The 25723-nt window shown below is 43.8% G+C and overlaps 1 protein-coding gene across 6 annotated transcripts in view; it reads left to right on the forward strand.

Annotated features, from left to right (window-relative positions):
• Positions 1-25491, forward strand: part of LOC117774476 (roundabout homolog 1-like) — a 94831-nt gene extending 69340 nt beyond the window's left edge. For 4 of the 6 annotated variants that reach the window (XM_034606933.1, XM_034606937.1, XM_034606938.1 and 1 more), the window contains 28 exons: positions 447-604; positions 4404-4524; positions 5618-5756; positions 5859-5986; positions 8616-8624; positions 8918-9042; positions 9144-9315; positions 12260-12465; positions 12568-12649; positions 12779-12941; positions 13051-13217; positions 13326-13447; positions 14611-14845; positions 15086-15207; positions 15365-15536; positions 15792-15989; positions 16682-16708; positions 18801-18840; positions 19045-19199; positions 19350-19706; positions 19794-19913; positions 20018-20162; positions 21288-21440; positions 21528-21967; positions 22836-22976; positions 23074-23295; positions 23407-23552; positions 24159-25491. In XM_034606933.1, the coding sequence (XP_034462824.1) occupies positions 447-604; positions 4404-4524; positions 5618-5756; positions 5859-5986; positions 8616-8624; positions 8918-9042; positions 9144-9315; positions 12260-12465; positions 12568-12649; positions 12779-12941; positions 13051-13217; positions 13326-13447; positions 14611-14845; positions 15086-15207; positions 15365-15536; positions 15792-15989; positions 16682-16708; positions 18801-18840; positions 19045-19199; positions 19350-19706; positions 19794-19913; positions 20018-20162; positions 21288-21440; positions 21528-21967; positions 22836-22976; positions 23074-23295; positions 23407-23552; positions 24159-24173 (4280 nt within the window). In that variant the 3' untranslated portion in view covers positions 24174-25491. The remainder of the gene's footprint in view (positions 1-446; positions 605-4403; positions 4525-5617; positions 5757-5858; positions 5987-8615; positions 8625-8917; positions 9043-9143; positions 9316-12259; positions 12466-12567; positions 12650-12778; positions 12942-13050; positions 13218-13325; positions 13448-14610; positions 14846-15085; positions 15208-15364; positions 15537-15791; positions 15990-16681; positions 16709-18800; positions 18841-19044; positions 19200-19349; positions 19707-19793; positions 19914-20017; positions 20163-21287; positions 21441-21527; positions 21968-22835; positions 22977-23073; positions 23296-23406; positions 23553-24158) is intronic. The other 2 variants (XM_034606936.1, XM_034606935.1) reach the window with 2 other exon arrangements.
• The last annotated feature ends 232 nt before the right edge of the window (positions 25492-25723 follow it).

A 25723-nucleotide genomic window follows, 5' to 3' on the forward strand; every position in this document is an offset into this window, starting at 1 on the left:
TACACCGGAAGCCCCAAAGTATTGGTTGTTGCCCCCAGAGGCTAATTCATTGTCAAGCAATCGCCAATGGGCTCCGAGATTGCTTGATGACTAACAATAAAAGTGACTGTTGCCTTGTTGTCCTTTCAAAAGTGATGAGAAGTGAGAAAATTGCTATGATAGCAACTAGAAAATGATAGACAATAAAAAAAAAAGATTAAATAATAAATCCCTAAAAAACTGCAGAAATGTCACAACTCCTCTACTCCGAGTTTTAAAATCCACACGTGTGAAAGCTGTGAATACCACATCAGTCAGTCCCAGAAATGGGCTCTTCTGTTCTTGTTGACACAATAAATACACACTTGAAGGCACCAATGTGTGCAAATATTATGCTTTGCCATCGTCAAATCATGGTCAAACATCATTAAACTCCCCTCTGTTCTGCTCCTCTGTGTGTTTTCCAGTTTTACGTGACGACTTCCGACAGAACCCTGTGGATGTTATGGTTGCGGTGGGGGAGCCCGCAGTGCTGGAGTGCCAACCGCCCCGTGGGCACCCTGAACCCACCATCTCCTGGAGAAAGGACGGGGCCAATTTAGGCGACAGAGACGAACGCATCACAGTAGGAGATTTTAGTTTTCAGTAATTATAAGGCTGCAACTAATTAAAATTCTGTTTTCATAATCACTGCATCTATTTTAATTGCTTTTTCCAGTTAATTGTTTCATTTAAAATGTTAGAAATTAGGAACAAAGGTGCATCAAGCTCCCGGAGCTCAAGGTGACATATTCAAAATGCTTGCTATGTCTAATACAAGCGAGTCAAATTGAGTTTAAAATGAAATCTAAAATGCCAGACTTCAGCTTCAAAATTCCATTATTGGTAATAAATGGATGGTTTCAGCTCTTATTCTGACCTTGAATGTCTAATTCACCCAAAACATTTCCATCACCCTCATGTTGGACAAAATGCTGACTATAGCGATTAATACCTCCTCATACAAAACATGCTCACATAAACAGAAGTTGCTTGGTGTAAATCTGTGGTATTTAGTTGCCCTTTTAGGAACCACTTACCTCTCCCTTCAGTCATTTTGAAGTGTGGAAGAGCAAGTGTGTTAAGTCGGGATCAATTTATGGCCACGAGAACACTACATCATCTTTATGTGTGTCCACAGTGGAGTGGACACGGCCGTAAAATAATAGATCAGTAAAATAAATTATGCATATGATGCTGTTTCAAATAAGTTGTGGTGAAAATCATGTCACTGTAACAAGCTATAACATGACTTTATGAGTGACGGCTGTGGTAAGTACGAGCAGGCTTCTCATTGCTTTAACTCAAACATACAACCAGGTTGGAGCGACTTTTTTTCTCCGTGTGTGTGTGTATTTATATGAGTGTGTTTGCGTGCTCCTGCGGGGACGCACGGAGGAGATTCAAAGCTCCCGTTAGTGCGGAGTGACAGGTAAAGTCTCTCTGGGGGTCTGTGATGGACAGAGCAGCTATGTGTGATTCAAGGAGAGGCACGGATCAGAGCCGTGGGGAGGCTCCTCTGAGGGAAACACAAAGGCTGCTCTCGGCTTTGTACTTTCTGCATGCCTGTCTTTGTCCTCCCTAATCATCTTTTCTATATGGAAATATGTCTTTGCCGTGAGAGTTCACTCAAAGACATCACTTACACTGTACAAAGACCAAATGAGTCCACAGCAAGTGATTCTTGAGTATCTCCCTCGTGGTGTGGACCATCGTTTATTAATACTGATATGGACATAAAGTTGTGAGTTAATACCTCAGGACAATTTTTTTAGAAGGTTCTCGTATGTATAAGTGGGATTTACAGATTTTAATTAAAATGTTCAGCGCTTTTATGCAGCGAAATACATTTAAATCACACTCCAAGCAGCTTGTGTGTGCCCTTAGGGCAAATATAAGGCAGTAGCAAGAAGAGAAAGAAAAGATAGAAACAGAGCAGAGATGGAAGTTGAGGTTTCAGTGTCCGAGATGGAGGAGAGACAAACCACACTTGGATTTCTTAGCAATGGAATTGCTGCTAAAAATGACGATGGGTCAGTAAATGGAAATAAAAAAAGTTCTGAGTCTGCTCTTTAATCAGCTGCTTAAAGTTGCTGGTGCAGCAGTATTTACAGAAAACAGCAAAAAACGTTGCAGAACAGTAAGTATAACATTAGTCAAAGACATTGGTTAGAGCAAGATGGTCTTTGCAGTCCTTGAGGAGTACTTCTGCTGGCATGCTGACACGATTACACGCCACAAATATTTGATATTGGTTCATCTGGGGACAAATATTACAAATACCCAGCAGGCTGAGTGTCCTTGGATGTTCAGTGAATCTGATGCCCAGATCTGTTTGTGGATAACCTCACTTTATATTAAAAACAGCATGGCAAAGATTATGAACCCATAATAGATCTACCCACTGACAATCAAGTACTTAGAAAAAGAAAAGTGCATGTCTGTGTTACTTTTATTAAGAATGGTGTTTCAATTTAGTGCAATTATCTTTTTCTTTTATGTGTAGATAAGCTGATGAACTGATTTAGGGCGCCACGCTGGTGCAGTGGTTTGCACAGTTGCGACAGGAGTTTGCATTTTCTCTCCATTTCTTTGTTGGTTTTCTCAGGTTATTCTGGCTTCATCCCAGACTCCAAACACAGGCAGACAGGTGCTAAGGGTTAACTGGAGACTCTAAGTTGTCCACAGGTGTGAATGTGTGTCTGAATGGTGGTTTCTCTCTGCATTACGCTGGCAACCTGTCCATGGTGTACTGCCTCTCTCGTCCAATATCAGATGGGATTGCCCCCCCCTAAAACATAAAAGAACTATTAATTCAACATTAACAAAATTGAGTGTGTGCGGGGGTTTCTTCTTCTTCTTCCTATAAATATCTGTAAGATACGTTTACTGTCTTTACCAGTCATGCGTCATCTATGGCTCACCAGCCACAGTATAGACACCCCTGTTGCTGTACTGAAATACATCTTTGCATTGGCTCCAACGTGAATCCAAACATCCAAACCTAATCCACCGGTTCCACTGAAGACTTGCTGAGTCTGCAATACCAGTTCACCAAACCACCCCCTCACACACAAACACACACACACACACACACACACTTTCCTTGTGATTACTGGCGGGTTGCACTGTGTATGAGAAGGGCATGCTGCACAACCACAAGCTGCACCACAGTTCGTTAAATCTTCCTCCTAAAAACCGCATCATTTGCAACAGCTCTGGGACGTCAGCCGTAGTTAGGCGACTGCTAGTTGTTATTTATCTGGTGGACGGTGTGTGAGCTGCTTGTGGTGGAAGGTTAGCCCGGAGCAGGATGACTAATAAATGAAAGGCTGTTGGGTTTCATCCTTGCAGCAGCAATTTAATGATGTATTCCATCTGCGAGCCGGCGAGTGGAGAGTGCCCACTGAGCAAGGTGCAGTCTAGCACGACACAGAATCCCCCGCATGCTTTATGGACACGGCGCTGCAGGCAGCCCTGACCCCTGACCTCTTTTAAAGAAATAACAGAGCCGGGCCACCGCCAGCTGACTAGAGACACACACCGCAACCTTAAATCATAATAAGGAGGCTGAAAGTTTAATTGAAGTTGATGCCCTGGAGTTTTATAGATGTTTGGGTACGAGGAATGTCTCTGCGTTTGTTTTGAGGTCTTTCAGATCGCTAGATTTTGCTGCTTTTATTGTCGTGCCCGCTCGCTGCTGCCAGGGCGTCACCTCTAACACTGGGTGTCTGCGCCCTATCAATACAGTAGCTCACATCCAAAAGCATCGTGAAGACAGCTACGATAGTGTGTGGGGGCGTGTGGTGGATAGGATATGAAAAGACTGAAAGCAGCATGAAGAGCATGCAGTATATCTTTCACCTCTTTGTTGTGTGTGTGTCAGTGTTCCTCTATGTGTGTGTGTGTGTGTGTGTACGAGGAGCTAAAAAGTTTGAGAAAGGCAAAGCACGCTGACTGAACATCTGAGGAGCGGATCTACAAAGACGTGCTGTCTTTGTTCCCAGGGTTCTGTGCTAATGTAGCACTAGATATGAATTATGTAATTTTATAATGGATGACCTTCTATGCAGCTTGAAAGGCAACGCAAATTCTATTCCTTAGATAAAGAGAGGCATGCACAAGCACGCGGATACAGACTACACCACTTGCCATCGAGTGCATAAGAATGTTGTGTGTATTTTCAGATGGAAGATGTGATTAGACATGGGTGGCATCCTGCATTAAGCCGTGGCGAAATTTTCCCCACAAAATTTACAAATCTAATGTGTATTATTTACACTCGTCACAAATGTGCCACACTCACTCAGTAACCGGCATACACCACCCATGCGGGGTCTTGTGCAAACACAGCTGTACAAATATGTTTTGTGCTTTTTTTTCAGATCCGCAGTGGCAAGCTGATGATCACCAACACCAGGAAGAGCGATGCGGGGAAATACATCTGCGTAGGAACCAACATGGTGGGGGAGAGGGAGAGCGAGATCGCCGAGCTCACCGTGCTGGGTACAAACGTGCAGCTCTGTTGATTTGCATGACACAGTACTTCACTTAGTCTGAGTGGCCCTCTCAGTTCTCACTGGTTTACTCTGCCAGTCCACTGTGTGCGGTTCTTGTCACTGGGGTGTAATAACCCATTAACTAACGTCGATTATGCTGGACTACCGTCCAATATGCCAGCTGTGGAGAGGCTTCCAAACCAACCACGCCGAGGCATCCGGTGCCACAGCCTCTCGAACTTTACAATATGCGCTCCCTCCGACAACTCCCACCCACAAACGCTCGCTTCCAGCCCCCATTCTCCACCCGTCTGTCTTTTATGTTCTCAACATTTCCCATCAGAATAGAGCTCTTATCCGTATCACACAGTTCGATGACCTTGGTTAAGGTTGGGAGTGTACGGTGTAGTGCCTCATAGAGCCGTTCAAGGCTGTGAGAATAATCCTGCTGCATGCAGAAACAGGTCAAAATACATTGTTCTACAGGTTGTGCATAATAAACGACTTTGGAGATTGTCAGAGGATTATCACTACAATACCCCAGTTTCTCAGAGTCTATAATAATAACCCTGCCCATTTGTTGGTTTGTATATTTGTTAGATTTTAGCATGATCAGGATAACCCATTCAATTTGCCGTGGATCCGGATCAGGCAATGGATGAAAGATTTTTTTATTTTTCACTTTCTTTAACATTGCAAGATTGGGCGTTTTTCCTAAGAAATGACTCATGGATGAAAAATATATTTAGGGAAGTGATGTCTATGTGAAATTTGGTGCAGCTTGGTTGAATTCAAGGATACTGTTAGGCCTTGGTATGCGCTCTGGGTGCCATTCTAGTTGCAATGTTTAGTTGATTTTGCACATTTTGCCAGATTTTCCCTATTTATTAATAATTGATTCTTCCTTTAAAATTAAAATAAAAGGATTTGGACAAAGTGAAATATTACTTGAAGCTAAATATAACCTTTTGGGACGATAATGAGACATCATCCATTATTACACTAAGAACAGTAGCATTTGAGATATAGAAATTACACAAAGATATCTGTCAAGTAAAGGATGTAAATTATATGAGCTAAGCTATCATGTTGCCCTCCAGAGCGCCCAACCTTTGTAAAGCGGCCCAGCAGTGTGGTGGTGTTGGCAGACGAGAGCGTAGAGTTCCCTTGCGTGGCTCAAGGAGACCCCGTTCCCACTATCCGCTGGAGGAAGGATGATTCTGAGCTGCCTAAGGGCAGGTAATGCACAAATTCACTCTACATGCAGTAATTTAACATGAAAACACGGTGTCGCAGAGTTTCCTTTCATCTCCTGACGGTGTGTGTCCGTCTTCCCTGCAGATTTGAAATCCTAGAGGACCACACCTTGATCATTCGCCAAGTGACATCCTTGGATGAGGGCTCGTACACGTGCGTGGTGGAGAACATGGTTGGGAAGTCGGAGACGTCCGCCACGCTCACTGTACACGGTCAGTACAACCTGACCCCCTCATGTAATGTCCTCTAACTCTACTGCCGCCTTCATTTCCATACTTCACACTGTTCACACGCTGCTTTCGGGGGCCTCGCAATTTATTTTCAAGGACTTTGCAAAACGTCTGTCTTTAAAGTCTCCAATTTTCAATTTATGACCTAGTTTTCATTATTGTGCCTTGAGCTGCAGTTTCTCTCAACACAGTCCTGACAGGCAGAATCATCCCTGGGGTATTTGAGTTTTCTTTGTACTTCCTGGCTGGAGGTCACATAATGTCTGCAGCAGTCGCTAGCTCTATATAATAATAATAAGCAGTATAGGACTCTGCAGCAGTTTGTTTACAGTGTGTCTCAGGGTAATGTGCTGCGTAAACTGAGAAGAGGATGCAGAGTAAATGTTTATGCGGCCACAGAGGAGGGATCTGTTTGGTCTGAGCTGTCCTGCCACAATGACAGCCTTTAATTTTTTTAATCAGTCACAGGAAATGAGCGGTGAGGCACCTCTCATGGTCGCACACGGACATATCTATGCGCATAAACATGCACTGCAGTGACACAGTGGGTGTCTTGGACTGCGAGGACAGTAGGACTTAATTAAAGATAAGGCAGGGCTCGTCGCATGCTGCGAAATGACATGGTTCCAATTACACCGTCTTCCTCTCCCTCCCAAAACCTGAGAAGGCAAGCATCATGGGGGAGTAAAGCCAATTTGGGCAGTGAATGAGAAAAGGGCAGCAATAAATGGCAGATGAGCGGAAGTTGCATTGTGGGAGGGAACAAGCGAGCCATCTAAGTGAATGTGTGTTTCATTATTGAATTTAAAAATAAAGTCTCTGTCTGGCTCAATCGTGGCTGTAGCCTTAACCACAGAAGTATTTTGACTGACTTGAAACATTTGTTTGATATTAAACATTTGCCATTTGAAACAAATACAGCCGGCCAAGGAGCTTTAAAAGCTCATTTTAAAGGTTTGCACAGTTTCCAAGTCTGAAGTTAAATGACTCTTCTTCGTTGCACTCATTAAAATTATCTGTAGGCTTGCAGACACTAACTTGGGAGAAACCTTTTAGATAAATCCAATCAAACAGCTGAAACATGAAACATGTCTCCCCAGACAGGCTGCTTATAAAACCCAGCCTTTGTGCCCCTACGCAAAGTTGTGCACTTCACTTTTCTAAAAAACATTCTTTGAACACAAAAATGTTGTGCAATAACCACAGTCATCTCCTCGCAGTACTTCCAAAACCAGCGGGTTAGCTAGCCCTTCATTTCATTATAAATCTAGTTTACAGATGTCAAGAGTTGTCCCCGCCTGAGAATGTGTCTCTGAGCGGCTCCATTTAGGAGAGCAGAGCGCTGCACAGCACCGCCAGCTCGCCCCTTCACCTCTCCTTTCAGGCATTATCCTCAGACCGCACAGGTTTATGTCCTCATTAGGGGATTGTATCTTTGCCTAAATATGCCTCAAGGCCGACTGGCTATGTAACTCAAACCACACAATTACATTTTCTTTTCACACCTCATTATCAACAGGCCTGCTGGGTCTAAGTGGGACTTAACAGCGCTCCGAGTGCTTTGTCTTCTTTGACAGACGTAAATGTGTTAAACATAATAAAAAATATATATCGTTCACCCAAACAATTGACTGTTATTGGGCGTTACCAACAAACATCTGTCCACATACAGGCTAGTAATATGGTAAACAGTGCTTTTTCCAGTCTTATCGACCACTCAAGCGCTTTACAGTACACAAGTCACATTCACCCACTCACCCACATTCATCCGGTTCTTCTCAGCAGCATTTTCTCTATCACACCATTCATATTGTCACCACAGCCACCAGGGGCATTTTTGGGGATGGAACCACCAACCCTCTGATTAGTGGCCGACCCTCTCTATCTCCAAAGCCACAGGAGCGAACCAAACCGAAAGTAGTTTCAGCAGGCTGTTATCACCCATTTATTGCATTGAGCCCAGTAGGTGCAGAGCGTCTGTTCTGTTATGCATGTTATCGGCATTTTGAAGATAGATAGATAGATAGATAGATAGATAGATAGATAGATAGATAGATAGATAGATCTGCCGGGGGGCCTGTCGGAGGAAGCTGAAATCTCAAACTGGGATTTAAACCGAGAACCTTCTTGCTGTGAGGCCACAGTTCTAATCACTGCACCACCATGCCGCACCTTCCAACCACATATATATATTTAGAGGATATATCTCAGTTTGGCCTATTTTGTAAACCGCAAGAACAATTAAGTAGTGGGTTCCTGGTTTGTGTTTAGCTGCACAAGGCGGCTCTACGAGGCTGCATGAACTGGATCGATACAATAAATGGGTGATAACAGCCTAGTGAATCTACTAGTAGAGGTTTAGTACACCCTTACTACATTAGTACATATGTGGGAAGGCCTGATAACAGTCAATCCAGATGAAAAAACACAGTTGCAGGTACACTTCTCCTTGCAATCCCTGTATTACTGACTGTTTCTTCCATGCCTTTTCCATCATGCTGACTCATTCAAACATGTGCCAATACTGTTGAGTGTGTCATTGCAGCTGCATATCCCCGTGTTCATTCTGGTTATTCATTACACTGCTCTGTTTTGTGTTTTTCCCTTGTAGTCAACACCGGTAAGTTGTCATCCATCCGTCATCCACCATCAGACAGCAACAGGAAAATCATTGTCCTATCAACACTGTAATACCGTCCACCAATACAGTATGTGGTTCATGTCATGTGTGGGTAAATTCATTTTTTAAAATGTGCTATTTTTCTATTCAAACAAAAGGCACATAGTGACTGATGTTGCTACTTACACACTTAAACTGCTGTAGTCCTTGAGCTTTCTAAGCACACTGATGTCTTTGAAGATGGTGAAAATGTGTCAGGCTGCCAGGTAATTAGGGCGTCTCTTCCTCTGCAGTGCCCCCAGCATTTGCCATACGCCCCAGGAACCAGGTGGTGACGGTGGGCAGGACGGTCACCTTCCAGTGCGAGGCCACCGGCAACCCGCAGCCAGCCATCTTCTGGCAGAGGGAAGGCAGCGAGGTGAGAGTGACCCTCAGTCTGTCATCACGCTAAAATCATCGCTCATGAACGGGGGCTCATAACTCCGTGATCTCTCCCTCTTTCTCTCTCTCCTCTCTCAGAGTCTCCTGTTCTCCTACCAGCCGCCGCAGCCCTACAGCCGCCTGTCTGTCTCCCAGATGGGCAGTTTGACCATTACTGATGTTCAGCACTCGGATGGCGGCTTCTACAGCTGCCAGGCTCTCAACATCGCTGGCAGTGTTATTACCAAAGCACTGCTGGAGGTCACAGACTGTGAGTGAAGGGGAAGGAGGGATGGCGGGCAGAGGGGTGGGTGGTGGGGGGGGGGGACTTTTTGTTCTGCACATTTCTAGCTCAACATTTCTTTTCATTTTTTTTGTCTTATGAATAAGCGGTATTGTTTTCTGCTGCAGTTCTGAGCAGGTAAATCAGGCTACAGATTGGCCCACGTTGCAGGCTGCTGAGAGGTGCATCCCTCAGGTGTTGTAGTTGGCCTTGGCTACTAACTGTCAGGGGAGGGGTTTCAGAACGTGTTGTTCCCCTGTCCCCATGGTAACTGTGTGTAATGTTTAGCCTCACTTTACATCACCGAAGACACAACTTCTTAACGGTTAAAGTTAAAGAGATGCTGCACACTTCGATGTGTTTTTTGGATTAAATATATTAATGCTGGTTTCAGCATCACATTTATGACCAAATTTATAGAAAAAAATCTACATTCATTGGCTTGAACATGGCTTATGACATTTATATATGCATGAAAAAGTTAACACCTTCTAATCAAAGGCTACAGGGACTGCTCGTGAGTAGGATTCAGGAAAGCTACACTCGTTTTCAAATCTATGCTGAAACAAAACCCCTAAACCACCACGTCCTCTCTTGCTCCTCAGCTGTCTCTTACACTCACACTGTTTGAGACAGAGACCATGGTTGTCTCAGCACCAGCCACTGCTGCCAGCGGTTCAAACTGCTTGAGACGAGAGAAGCCTCCATTTTCATACGTAATTTCTATCGAAAAATGTATGTTCTTCTACTGGAGTCGTAGCTTATAGCTAGACAATGATGATAACAGCTTTAGCTGTGTGTTTGGGGGAGGGGTGCCTTAGCCCCGCCTTTTTGTTTTTTACAGGGGGGGCACAAAATCTTAGGGGTGAAGTCACACTGAAGTTATATACATAAAGAGGTCAAGGAGAAATAGAATAATTATCATTTGTGAGTCTAGTTTCAAATAATACAACATCGTCTTTGTCCTTTTCGCCCGTAGACATGTGCGAATTAAGACTGCAGGATTGACACATGATTTGGATCATAGGTACCTTTTATATGGACGTGCGTCTGAGGGCCTGTCAACCAAATCCTAGTTGAAGAAATAACTGTGTTAACTGTTTGAAAAAAGCAATTTAAATCCGCTCGGAGGCCCTCACCAGTAATTACAAACCATCGAGAAAGTCCACAGACTCCCAGTTAAATGACCTGTGTGATCAGGAATACATGTGTCTGGGTAATTTTGTACTACAGTATGTACATATATTAAATTAATGAAGATAATTGCCTGAGGGTTAAGCAGACATTTACTGCATCTCCACACTGAGTAGTTGGGTGCAGCCCTCTTAGTTATAATGGATAATCTGATGCTCTTAGTCTGCGCTCTGCAGCCACCTAGCAGGGAAATGAGAGGTATACGCTCTGCGGAGAAAAAAATGTGTTATGGGTAATGGACGTGGAAACAGATGGTGTTGTGTGTTTGATGCAGTTTTTTCATTGGTCTGTAACGCTCCTCTCTTGTCTGAACCTGCCTCTCTCCGCCCCAAATTCTCTCCATCCCACCACACACTCCTCTCATCCCCATTTGGAGTGGTGCATTTGTATGGAAATAACCAGTCTGCATCACTGCAGGCAGTTTTCAATGTGTGCTTCCATCACCCTTTTTTGGGGTTATATTTCTATTTATTTATTTATTTATATGGCACCCTCTGCCCCCGCCCCCCCCATTCACAGGATTTTAAAATGTAAGAGAGAGATTGGGAGAGAGAGAGAGAGAGAGAGAGAGAGAGAGAGAGAGAGAGCTCCGTTATCTAAGTGGGAATGTTATTAGTTGGGCTTTGCCGTTGTGATTGGAGTTGGCTCCAGCAGCACCTAGCTGCCGAATGAACGATTAGTTGCTCTCCGCTGGAGGGGAAAAGTTGATTTCTTTTTTTCCTCCACTGCCTGCACAACCAGCCGGAGCTATTGTTCTCTCTCTTTACCAATTTTCCTCCCAGTATCTTTCACATCTTATCTGTCTGTCTGTTTTTTTTCTGTGTGTGTTTTTTTTGGCAGAATTACTTTTTCATTTTCTCTACTTTCATCTTTCGTACCCTCTCTCTTCAGCTTTGATCTTTTGCGAATGTCAATTCCCAATATCCAGTTTCATAATGTACTATTGACAGTATGCTTATTGCTCTTTTGGAATTTAGCCTTTATTCAGTAGCGATGGTACAGATACAGAGAGGACAACGCAGGGAGAGAGACAGGGGACAATCCACCAGTGCAACTCAGGTCAATGACCAGAATCAGACTGGACATAGATGATATGACGTTACCAGACACTGTTTTGACTATTCATACAGAAATATTGCCCATTACAAGAAAATAACTTTCCTTTGGTAACAGCAGGAAATTAAAGCATTTTATTACAGATATAAATCCTGAAACTCTATATCATCAAGTCAGGCAAGATCTTTCCGAAATCTTAACCTAACTTTTTTTTTATTCCATAGGCTTAACATATACGTAACCCATACAGTTTTACAATGACCAACAATCTCAAACCTCAAATAGGTGCTTTTACTTCCCTAACACCACCACCAAAACCTTGAACATGTTTTAGTTGGAGTGTCTGTTGTAGGGAGAGACATTTTAAAACCTGCAGATATTTGGCTTTTGATTAAAAAAAAGAAGACAAATAGGGGTTTGAAGTTTCCTCCAAAATGTTTTGTTTGTAGCAGACTGCTCTGGACCACAGAATATTGCCACCATTGTTCAAATGGCATTTTAAAACTTTGTTAAACTGCGGGATGATATTGTTCATCACCCAATATAATTTTTTTATTTAGTTTATTCTTAGTTTCTTGATGTTTCCAGTGCAGATCCACAGCTCAAATGTTTTAGGTGCAGTTTGTAATGTTTGTAATGTGTATCTAATGTCTTAAACGCTCCTGCTTTTGTTTTCTAATAGCTGGGTCAGACCACCCTCCTCCTGTGATAAGGCAGGGACCCATCAACCAGACCGTTCCTATGGACAGCTCGGTCGTCCTCGGGTGCAAGACCGCTGGTCCTCCGTCTCCCACAGTCCACTGGAAGAAGGATGGTAAGCTGCTGTCTCCATTGGAGTCCCGCATGTCCGCAACAGACACAGGATCACTGGAGATTCGCTCTGCTAAGGTAGGGGATGACGTTAAACAGCAGTTAATACTTAACAGCTACAGTGACTGTGCGGAGTTAATCCAAACCACAATTGTCTGCTGCTGTTGCATCTCTCCTCAGCTGGGAGACACAGGCTTCTACACTTGTGTGGCTTCTAGTCCAAATGGAGAGGCTTCCTGGACAGCATACCTGCAAGTGGAAGGTGGGTTATTCAAATGGCAACACAGTCAAAAGTCTTTTACTGTCATAACAAGTTGTTATGACAGTGAATGTGTACCGTAAAAGTCATGGTTAATGTTTTTACATGAATTTGTCTGCATCTCTGGGGCAGAGTTTGGAGTCCAGTCCACTCATCAAACAGACCCTGACCTGATCCCCAGCACGCCGTCCAAACCTGAGGTGACCGACATCAGCCGCACATCCGTCACCCTGTTGTGGAAAACCATCCCCGGTGCCGGTGCAGCACCTACATCTTATCTAATCGAGGCATTCAGGTTAGACATGAAACATCAGACGTGTTTTATATGACTGCATATAACAGGACTACTGTCTGGCTTCAGTATAATGTATTTTAATTGTTTTATCTCCCACCTCTGCCTGCAGTGATACATTAGGCAGCCGATGGGTGACCCTGGCCGAGCATGTGAAGACACAGAGCTTTGTTCTGAGGAACCTGAAGCCTGGAGCTGTCTACCTCTTCATGGTCAGAGCGGTGAATGCTTACGGCCTCAGTGACCCCAGTCCGATCTCAGACGCTGTCAGAACACAGGGTCAGTGTGGGGTTTGCTTCAAAACTTCACATAGAGCAGATGTCGGTAAAACTGCAGGCAACTTTCATGTTTCGATTTCATGTCTTTCCTTTCCTTTGTTAACAATAGACAGCGCTTCCACCATGCAGGGGGTGGATCATCGTCACATCCAGAGGGAGCTGGGAGATGTAGTCATCCACATGCACACGCCCACCGTCCTGTCATCTTCTGCTGTCCGGCTGCAGTGGATGGTAAGGGGGACCGTACCATGTCAACAGTAATCACTTCTGTGCTCCATTATGTCAAAGCAAAGTTGTCAACGTTAGGGTAAATATGGGAAAAGGTCAAATGTTCAATTTTACCAGCAAATGTAAACATACTGTACATTAAAGTATGAGTTTAAGGACTAGGGGTCAGGCCTTAGAATAATCAACACAGAGTCAGATGCTGACAGAGTTTTTTATCGGGGGGTTTAGAGCAGATTTATTCTCTCTGACATGTTTTTATACAGTCTCCTAAGCAACATGAGCTCTCAATGAAGCAAATACACTTTGAACAGAGATTTAGTGAAAGCATTTATTAGCAGAGAACAAATCCACTCCACAGTGGTGAGTTTTTCTTAGTGTCATTAAATTGAACTTAACATTTCAGTAAGTCTCCAGTAACTCAATGTAATGTCCTCTGAAGTCATGAAGACATAACCGTGTGCGTGTTCCTGTACTTGTACCTTTGTGAGGACCATTTTAAGCATAGACTCGACAGAGTGAGGACATTTTGGCCGGTCCTCACTTTTTCAATGGGCTGTTTGAGGGTTAAGACTTGTTTTTAGGGTCAGGGTTAGAATTAGGTTTAGGTTAGGGTTAGGCATTTAGTTGTGATGGTTAAGGTAAGGGTAAGGGGCTAGGGAATGTATTATGCCGATGAGTGTCCTCACTAAGATAGAAGATAGAGGATGCACGTGTGTGTGTGTGTGTGTGTGTGCGTACGTGTGCCTGTGTGTGTGCCTGCCACCCCCACAGGCACCCTTTGTCATAATTGGTGTGGTTTAAATGGAAAGTGCTTAATTCTCTCCTGGCTTGATTTGAACTAGAGCTTCCTGAGAGGAAACTATTAATGACCTGATATTGTGGTTTACAATGAAAATTCACAGATATGGGGAAAATGCTAATTTGTATTGGCCTTAAAGGCAAAGTGAATTAACTGAGTTTTAACAATTCCTTCCTGCAGAATGTTCACAAGATGACGCTCAGACCTCCCCAGATGTGTGTTAATTTAACTCACATGCGGATGTTATTGAACCTGAACCTCAGACTTAATAATAACCACAATGGAATCACTGTATCTCTTGATGAAAAAGTGGCTCTCGCTGTTACATATTCTGACATTCAAGTTTTCCTTCTGCATCCGCATTAAGGTCGAGCAGCAGTCCCCGTACACCCAGGGCTACAAGGTGCTGTACCGGGCGTCTGCTGAGCACGGTCAGCCTGAGGGGCAGTGGAGCTTCCAGGAGGTGCGCGCCCCTCGGGAGGACGGTGTGGTGATCAGTCAGCTGAAGCGAGGATCCATCTATGAGTTCAAAGTGCGTCCCTTTTTTGACGAGTTCCAGGGAGCTGACAGTGAGGTCAAGGTGGTTAGGACATTGGAAGAAGGTCAGTCGGTTGAACAGTATTTAACATTTTTGCTGTAAAAATAGCTGATAATGAAATGACTGAATGACATTGGTGCAATTCTCACAATACCCTTCAATCTGTATCTGTATAACAATACAGACGTATGTTGTTTTATTGTATATGCAAATCTGTCAGAGATGCTGTGCCATCTCTGGGATGCAGACAGGATCAGATGAGTGTTTATGACTGTATAGTTAACAGCATGTTTCATTGCATCAGCTCCTGGTAGAGCACCCCAGGGTGTCACAGTGACAAAGAGTGGCACCGATGGAACTTCCATCCTCATCACTTGGAAGCCGCCTCCACACCCAGAGGAGGCAGGAGTCATTCAGGAGTACAAGGTGAGAAAAGGAGCCCCCCCCCCCCCGACCCTCTCCTGCTCTAATGCCTCGGAATCTCCAGTTAGAATGTAAATTGCATTTTTGTGAGGCTGCCGAGGCCTCCTGTGTTGTCGGATGTGTGTCCCTCAGGCGATCACTGTCATCCCGTCTTCCACAGATCTGGTGCCTGGGTAATGAGAGTCGCTACCATGTGAACCAGTCGGTCGACGGCTCCACCTTCTCCGTGCTCATTTCCAGTCTGTCACCGGGAATTCGCTACAGTGTGGAGGTCGCAGCCAGCAACAGTGCAGGGCCTGGGGTCAAAAGTGACGTCACTTTCTTTCAATTAGGTAAGAATTCTCAGAAAAACTAAGTAAGTCAAAGTCTGAAATGAAAACTTTTTGGATATTTCAAAGCATAGAGTTCACAGAATTTTGAATAAAGCACCATTCTGTGCTCACCTTAGTACTTTTGAAAAAAGCCTTTGTGTCTTTGTTGCCCCATTAACATTTTTCAACATTTTAAAATCTCAACTTATGCTTCTTTTTCATTTCTTTTTTTTGTTTTCATGACTTCACTTTTTCTTCTATTCTTGCTCTGGTCAGACTCTGCGGGCCAGATGATGGACATCAGCGTGGAAAGAGACACATTTTCTCACATCTCAGATGTCGTGAGGCAGCCGGCGTTTATTGGTGGCATTGGCGCCACCTGCTGGTTGATCCTCATGATCTTCAGCGTCTGGCTCTACCGGCACAGAAAGAAGAGAAGTGGCCTGAGCAGCACGTACACCGGCATCCGCAAGGGTGTGTGTTCCTCTGTTATAAGTTAGAGGAGTGATTGACAGATGTATTTATGTTCAAAATGCAAATGTGCAACCTGTACATATGTTGGCCCGATGCACAGCTACTTCTCTGGGTATGTTTGAAGGTGTCTGATGAAAGGATCAAGCCACGACATGTCACCACCGCACCAAACACCTGTCGTCATCTCTGTGATATTAACGAATATTCTCAGATGCTAATAAGCAGATCACATCAAATGTTGAAAAATACTCTCGCTCTAATCTTCCCCTGACACCGAGACTTCGGGAGCAAATTTGCATTCGCGATTATGCAGACGTTCAAAGGCTGACCTTTAGTGGCTCATTTGTAAAGTGTCATTCCCCCAACATGGCGCAGATCTTGAAGGCGCAGGCCTGTCAACCTGCCATTACAATATCACTATTATTTTCTCCTCCCTTCCCTCTCCCTTTGGTCGCCCGTCACCCCCATTAACCTTCATCTGGACACACGTGTCAGAGACTGAGCCAGAGGCAAGGCAGATGACATGTTGTTATTTAAATGTTTGTACACATCAGATCTCGATATGAATAGATGTGCATCACACTTGTGTATAGGCGCAAAACAATAACTCCTACTCTAAAGCACATTTCTTCATAATGCTAAAGTACTCTGAACTGGTGTCACCCTGTTTTCTCTCTTTTCTTTCCCTCCAGTCCCATCATTCACCTTTACACCTGCAGGTATGTACAGTATCTTTTCCATTACTTTAATTTTTGGGGGGGGGCAGTGTTGGGGCAGCAAACAAACCGAAGCCATAATTTTAAAAAAACAACACAACAAACAATATGCCAATCCTGTAGCCTTCATCGAGCTGCTGAGCATTGCTAAGCCTGTTGTCACTGTGTTGTCTAAATGACTGTGGCAACTGTCATTCGATTGAATTTCGCAGAGAGATGTTTTAGGTCTTGCACCCCCGTCGTTGTCCACAGTACTTCTGTGTCAACACTTTGAAACAGCAAACAGGGGAAGCAATAAAATGCATTGCTTACTCCACATCCAGTTAGTAGACTCGGTTTCTCATAACAAGAGCGGGAGAAGCCCTGGGTGTAAGCTCTTCCGCGGGTCGGCCCGCACCCAGCTCCCTTTTCTTCGAGTGTACACCTTGTGAAAGAGTGTTTTTGTCAAGAAATAACCGGATTTGCCGCAGTTCCACTTGAAGTTGCCATATCTTTGCCGGTCAACTCGCAGCGGAAGTAGCTCAGTGACGGCGGATGTACCTGAGATGGCGTCTAGGGTCGACCAATCACAGACGTTAGATAAAAAAAAGCCTAAATCAATACCTATTCGCTGTAACTGAAAGTGGGAGTGTCTGGGGCGCAGAGTGCTGCGTCCTGTGGAAAATCTGCAACAACCAATTAAAGAGCAGCCTCAGAAGCCGTGGTTGCCAAAAGTTTAAGGACTTTTCTTTTTTAAATTTTTTGGCCGGTGCCCCACACCACGAAGTATATGTATTTAGAGAGAAACTAACCAAATACAATTTGAAAACATGCTCACAGGTGCATTGTTCAAGTAAACTAGTATTATCTAATTAAATTAGGTTTAACATGTTTATATGTTTTCTCCAGATGTTGGAAAGGGCGGCGCCCCAGTGCCCCCTATTAACAGGCCGCCAGAGATCCTAAGATGAAATTGCATTTCTTAAAAGGACTCTCAAGAATGGGTTTTTTTCAATTTGGTTTTTCATGTGTAAATATGGAAAGCACCACTGATTGTGCCAAACATTTGTACAATGATTAAAGAACATAACATAGAATATAAATAGTTTTTTTTACAAACATCTCAACATAGAATAAATAGAATCTGGTCAAATAAACAATTCCCTGAATTAAAACATCATCAAGAACAAGAATGGCACTTAGTTGAGCACGTCCCTCCACCAAGGCCCAAACAGTCCCCTTGAATTCAATCAAGATCCACCAAATTTTACACATGCACAGAGGTTTTTTCATCAAGGGTTAGGGTTAGTTAGGGATGTTAAAGAAGGTTTAAAAAAAAATGAATCTGCTCACTGAACTGGATCTTTACCAAAACTTAATTCTTAAGTTCTACCCGGACCCATACCACATCTTTCCACCAAGTTTTTTGCATAATCTTGCTTAAAAACTAATCAACAAAGGAACCGACATGGGTGAAAACAAAACCTCCTTAGAGGTAAACATGGGAAGCACAATTGATTGTGCCATAAGAAGAAACTTGTGCCATAAGAAGAAACATGGCAAAGAAACTTAGGTTGACTGAATTAGAACATCAACCAGAACATGAGCTACAATGGGAGGTGATAAGAAAGAAGAAACTAAAGTAGGAAATGTTACTTTACCTGTACATGAACATATATACTGTATTTGTTGCAATGAATTGTGGAGTTGGTTGAAAAACTCGGATGTGCCTCACACCTGCTCACTAGGTCGGGTTTCATTTGATTTAATAAGCAAAGAGCCGAGTGCACTCTATGGGAGGAATTTTATTTGTTTCATGTTTCACTTGTGGCGGATGAGAAACCTTTTCAGACAGTGTGTTTTCCTTTAAATCAGTGTTGGTGTCGTGCTGAGAGGGTAAAGGCGCAGGCAATTATTTGTGTTGTCTTCATATAAATTAAATCAGACAGTCAGACTCTCTGCCCTATGGAAGGAAATGTGTATTGAAGTAAGTGTAAACTTTAGACTTCAGACCTTTGCTTAGACTCTCTTTCATGTGTTCCTCTACCTTTGGCACTTCCTCTTTTTGACAGCTCATCAAGGTGTAATGTTTCTTTCCTCCTGTTCCTCTTTGCAGTTGCGTATCAAAGAGGGGAATCTGTGTGCAGTGCTGGCAGGTGAGTTATATTTTTGTCCCTTTGAGTTATATAAAGGCAAACAAAAAGAGGAAAATGCACCGATGCTGTGGAAACACTAGGGGGAGGTGTCTGCCTGCTGTAAACCGATGACCTGAATGCATCCACCCCACTCTCTTTTCATGTGGGATTCATGAGGCAGGCAGCAGGTTTTGATTGACAGCGCTGTGCTCTTCCTCATTGCAGACCTGGCCTCCTCAGCATGGGGGAGCCTCTCAACCAGCTGTGGCTGCCAGACAATTGGCCGAACGCATGTGCCAATCACAAGGACTGCAGCATCAACTGCTGCAATAATGGCAACGGCACCAGTGACAGCAACATGACAACATACAGCCGACCAGGTCAGTGCAAGACTGAGTTCACATCTCGGTTCATTATAGATTGTATCTGACACATATATTGGGTGTGTGTCTGATCAAAATCAAACATCTCCCGGCAATGTCGAAGGTCTCCAACTTCAAGTGCTGCTTTGTTTCACCCCCCCACTGCAGCTGACTGCATCGCCAACTACGGAAACCATCCAGACAACAAACAGCTTGCTTCTGACACGGCCATTTACTGTGACGTGGACCTCTCCAACAAGCTCAATGAGATTAAAACCTTCAACAACTCGAGCTTGAGTTACACGAGTCCCGGAGAGGATTCGTCCGCCACATATGAGCCCATCCCGTACGCCACCACGCAGCTTATTCAAGCCAGCATCAAGAACAAAGCCTCGTCTGGTGGCGCTATAGCAGAGCCTCTGGACATGGCCTGCTGGAAACAGCCCCCCAACCCGCCTCCGATACCGAAGGAGATGGTGGCACACATGCAGTACCACGTAATTGAGCAAAACCTGCTGAATAAAGGTAAAGTATGGATCAAATCGATTTTGTTTAATATATATTCTTATGAGGAAAAAGATGTTCTAAATTAGTTTTCTACTCCGTCTTCAGAACACCTGCAAGGAAATGAAGGAATGATCCATCCCAAAAGCATCGCCTACAGCCAGAGCCGTGATCACAGCACAGGAGGCTCGCACCACAGCTCAGACAGAGGCAGCAACAGCACCTCAGGTGAGGCCAGCAGCTAGACTCTGTCCGAAGGTGAACCTTGATGAGGCGAGCCGCGAGTCTGTGCTCACCTCAGCTGCTCTCTGTCTTTTCTGTCTCTTTCTCAGGGAGTCAGAATCAAAAGAAAGGGACGCGGGCACCAAAGATCCCAAAACATAATGTGGTGAGCTGGGGAGAAGCCCTTTCTCCTCCTCCTCTTCCTCATGTTAATGCCTGGGACTGTGACGAGTACAGCCTACCCATGGAGAGGAGGTAAGGGGAGGAATAAAAGACACACACACACACACACACACACACAAGTATAGGCAAGTGCTACATCCGCACTATGTGTCCACTCAACGATTTTAGTTTGAAAGTGCATCAACTCTGCCCGTCGTCAACACTACTCCAGGAGATTTAGAGCCGCTAAAATGGAGGAGTTTGGAAACCGCTGCTGACCGTGTACATCGGTCATGATGTAGCCATTGCTGAACATCATCAGGCTCCTCACATGCTCCCCTTCCAGAAGAACACAACAGGCATTAGCCCTCAGCTACAAGTGTAGAAACGTAACATGGATAATAAATTACAAACGTTGCTGACCCAGCGTTGTTGTCTTGGCTCACAGCTGTTGTGCAGTTAAATTCAGCATTTTACAATGATACAACTGCTTACACGTCTACAATTCCAGTGTCCAGTGGGTGGTGGGGGTCATGCCTTCCTGTACGTGACTGTTCACATGATTCAGACGTGTTATTATGGACAGGGACTAAAACTGATACTGAGCCAAAACACTTGTATTGTCAGAGATTGTTTTAGTTTGAATTGTTTTTATCTATTCTTATTAGTATGGATGTAGCCTTGCAGTAGTCGTTAGCGCTGAACTAGTGGATGATATAAAATAAAAATCATTGATGAATGTTTCATGTCAAACTACAACTTCTGCACATAATGTTGCTCATTAGCAGGCTGCAGCCCACCAGGGTTAAATGACTAGGGGGGGGGGGGAATACATCAATAAAGTTATTAGACTCACACATGCTTAATTGGATGTGCGCCGTGAACACTGTCTGTCAAAACACGTTGTTGCTGTCGCCAGTAACACTTTTAACCAAACCAATTATACAATATTTGTTACGATATTTGTCACGGAAAGTGCTTAATGAAATGTACAGCAAAGCAAAGAGAAACACACTCTGTCACTTTCATTTCAGCAATACAAAGGCAGATGGTGCAGAAAGCTTATTGAACACCTTTTTACATTTTTCGATAATGGAAGTTTGTGTTTTGATGGAGGACCCCGGGCATTTACTTTCACGTCTAATGGGCTGTGACTAATGCACACACCCCTAGTTCCTTTAGCCGTTCCCTCATGTCAGTTGTCTTTTTTCTTGTAAGTTTTGACACAGAGGGAAGAATAGAAAGCTGCCCTACTCCACCAGTTAGAGGGGCGGTGTCTTCTCCTGCTGAAGTGTCCTATAGTCACCCACCTTCCGCATCACTGCAGGGAGACCTGAGCACTGACCTGCACAATGGAAACAAACACCTGAGGTAACCAGATTCAATATTCCAGACCCTGCATTCAACAATTGTTGTGACAAGACTGCAAAGATGGGTTTTTTTGTATCCACTTTCCAGCCAACACACCAGCAGCCACCCTTGCCATCTCTCCCCAACGCACACCTACAGCTCCATACCCCCCTGCTTGGAAGCCGACGAACAGGAAGAGGAAGAGGAAGAGGAAGAGGCAGAGGAGGAGGCGGACGCGGAGCTCGCTGACAGTCGCCACAACGGGCAGAGGCACAAGCACCAGCTGCACCACCCCTCTCCACACAAGCTGCTCTTCCACGGGCTGGACCAGACCCCAGCCTCCAGCACCGGGGATCTGGACAAATCCGTCACGGGGTCCATGGTGAACAGCTGGGGCTCAGCGTCTGAGGACAACATCTCATCGGGCAGGTCCAGTGTTGTCAGCACTTCAGAAGGATCCTTCTTCACAGACGGTGACTTCAACCAGGCTGCAGCCTCTTCACGGGATATCGTAGGCCTGCGCATGTGTAGATACCCAGATGAGTCAGGTAAAAAAAAAAGTTTGGTCTACTCTGGGTATTCTTTGTGCACATGCTAACCCTAACCCCTAACCCTTTTTAGGTGCAAACTTAGTTGAAGTTTTTGTTTCAAGGTTCTTCTTCAATAACAAGTTTTTAATCCATATCATTTTGGCCATACATTTTATATAGGCAACATGTCTTTCCCTCTATCTCAATTCATATTATCCTATAATCCACTGCGCATGACCGGAGTCTTAAGCCAGGAAGACATACACAGCTGAAGCAGAGACAATAGCCAGAAGTTAGTGAGTGAATCACAGAAAGTCGGCTTCTAGCACTTGTCAAGGAGTGTGTGCGTTCATGTGTTTTGGGGGCATAGTTTTGATGAGAGGACTGATAAGAGGGGGTGGGACGAGCTTTTAAGTAAGAAAAACTATTTTAGTGAAAGAATGAGGAATCTGGTTGTTGTTGTTTTCTACTTACTTTCAACCACTGGTTTGAAAAACAAGGTTTTTTCAATCAGTTACCGTGGTGTTTTCAGATCAATCACTAAATTAAAGTTCATTACATTTGATTGACAGTGGCCCGGTAAGTATATTACCCAGATTAAATCCCTATGCTGAGAACCATGTTCCTGAGCCCAAAGAGTGAACCAGTGGAAAAAATACAAAGTTCCAATAAGACAGCAGACAAATATCTCTTAGTTAAAAAAATAAAACTTTCCCAAGAAGATTATGGAGAAAATGTGTTATCAGGTCCTCGAAATTAACCCAGTGATTAATTGTCCATATGAAAAATGCCTAAGGACACTTCATTGCAGAAAATATCCTATTATACTTTGCATTTATTCAATCCCAACATTTAAAATTGTGCTGAATCTGTGTGATGATTTTAGGCCGGCGGCCCCAGCGTCCCAGCAGCCCCATGTCCACAGACAGCAACATGAGTCCCGCAATAACACATAAAAGGCCCAGGAGGCATAAACAGAACCAGTGTGGTCAGCAGGGCTACCAACCCAAAGACGTCTTCAACGATGGTAAAGATTAAACCTACACAGAGATTAGAGGATTTACTGCTCCGTATCTATTGATGACACTTACAGTACATCTATCTCTCTGTGCTGTTGTCCAAAGACTCCTGCATGCCTCTGAGTTTCTCCAGCCAGATGTCCCATGGCGAATATAAAGTGAGGGGGGCCACGCTGCCCCGGATGGGCTCTGGGGATGCCGGGGGTCGACGAGGCAGCACGGGGACTCACAGGGTGAGGGAGGGTACGGCTGAGCCGAGAGATAACCAGGACAAGCACAAGACTCCGCTGGGAGGAAAAGGAAGTAGCAGAAGCCGACAGCACTCAGGTACCAGTGGTTGATTTTAACACCCTCTATGAAAACTGTGAATTTTTCTTTTTTAATAAATAATGAAGCGTCTAGCCAATTCAAATGTTTTATTTCCTGCCTCTCCCTCAGAATTCGGGGACGTCCTTCTATACAGTCGCCCCTCTTTCCCATCAGGCCCAGTGCAGAGGGAGCCCGAGGATCCCAATTCATCCACCTTCATGTCGTGTGGAGACTCAAGGACCAAACAGGGAGGACAGGTGGGAGAGGATCAAGAGGTGAATCAGTCAATCCAATCAAATTGTATTTGTTTAGCCCATATTCACAAATCACTATTCGTCTCATAGGGCTAAACATGGTGCCACATCCTCTGCCCTAAACCTTTAAGACTTAATATAACTACCAAAAAAATTACTTTTAACAGGGTACATAAACATTCAAACCTCAGAGAGAGCTGCATGTGAGGGATCAGTCTCCTAGGACGGACAGAAGTGCAGTAGATGCCGCATGTAGCAGAGCATGTCAACAAAATAACAATATTAAGAGCATCGATGAGAAAAGACAGTGTTTAACATAAATGGAGAGGAGTATCCATGTTGAGAGTCTGACAGAAATGAAGAGAGCAGCAGCGACAGTTGCAATTAGTAGACTGTATGTGAGTAGGCATATTGTATATATAAGAAATCTAGTTGTTGTCATGATCCTGGAACAGCTGCCACCATGATCCGTGATCCACGACGTGGCCTTAAACGCAATATTGAATCTGCAATAAGCAATAAGGAATCAAAGCTCTGAATATAGTTGTTTTCGTGTCTGTGTGTGTTATCGCTACTGCTTCCTCGAATACACGTGTTAAATTGCATGACCCTGTTATTTTCCCACAGTTCCTGCAAAGCTAAGAAGCGACGCGAGCACAGAAGAACTATCCTCCAGCTGCTTCAAACGAAGGACTCTGCACAACACATGCTATCATTTTCTAATTAAAATTTCTCATTAGATGTTGGAAAAAAAAGAAGAAAAAAAAAAAAGGTGCCCTTATGTTTAAGTCTGTTTGGACTTCACTCTGATGCACTGTTTGTTGTTTTTCTGCTCTTTTTGGGCGACCGGCTTCCAGGAGCTGGGAGCACTGGCTGCTCAGCAAAAGTAAAGATGAATGCACATTCGATGGCTGTCGTGAGTGTCCACAAAACTATCGTCCATGGCGACTGCTTGACGCGGTCCACATGATCTTTGCTCGTTCGTGTCTTATTTTACTGTAGTCGATATTCAGTCGTTACCAACCATCTTGTAAATTGTTGGAATTGTTTACTGCCACAGAAGTGCTTCAAAATTCAGATTTTATAGAGCGGTGTCAGTGTTTTCTAAGTGATGTACATCTCGTCTTTGTATTCTTTGTTTCTACTTTGGTTATAAAAGCACAATCTCTTGATTTTTATTGTAAGTCATTATTATAAACAAATTTATGTTGGGAGGAAATCGGTCTTCGGAGTCTGTGTTAGTCTTTTCATCGGGTCAGTTTCGGGCCCGGGAAGTTGTCGATTGTGGCTGTGCATACGGTTGTGTTCATTTGAGCTGCGTTCATTCAGATTTGAACTGTCTGTTGTTTGTACTGAGAGATTTGCATGCAGATTCACCTGTAGGTTGTTTTTACTCAACACCTCGGCTTCTTTGTTCCACCCTCTCCGGGATGTTGCAAAAGTTCTGTTCATGGACTGGTTCCATTTTTTCATTTTGTCTCCACCGATCATCTAAACCTGTGTTCCCACCTCTGGCTATAACTTCTGGAACAGGGCTGGACAATCCACCGTATTTATTGAATTACTCCGCATGAATACTTTACGCTTAAGCTTTAAATTCACTAAAGGCAGTTTTCAGTAATAAAATTGCCTGGAACCCATTTGATATAAGTGAGAACAGCCACAGCAGCATTTCAGCTGTTCTGTCTTCAGTCCGGTCCAGAGGTGTAAAACCTTGAGCTGGACACATCGGACTTAAGCCAATACTAGAACGTGTATATTAATCAGGCACTTATTTAAATATATACATAGATATATCTCTATATTATTGTCTATTTATCTTTGGAGAGTTAAATGTACATTGTGATGTAGATGTTGGTAATATTGTCCAGCCCTGTTCTCCAAGTTATACAGTATATGGAACAATTATGTCACTTTAACTTCTCTGTTTAAATAAATATTGCTGTTCCTTAATTAAAAAGAAATAACGGTTCATCTCTCTTCTGTATCCTATAACCTGTATGTCCTCTTTACATCGAACAAACACATGACTTACCACAAAGAACTAGACACAGTGAAAACCACTACAGACCACGACTTACCATGAAAACTGAAAATGACTCTTCCTTATTTCAATGAATGTATGATGAAAAGTTATAAGTATGAAACACTGAGTCATTTAAAACCCATCTTTAGTGTAAGATCTTTACTAC

Source organism: Hippoglossus hippoglossus, chromosome 14, assembly GCF_009819705.1.
Source record: "Hippoglossus hippoglossus isolate fHipHip1 chromosome 14, fHipHip1.pri, whole genome shotgun sequence".
NCBI lineage: Eukaryota > Metazoa > Chordata > Actinopteri > Pleuronectiformes > Pleuronectidae > Hippoglossus > Hippoglossus hippoglossus.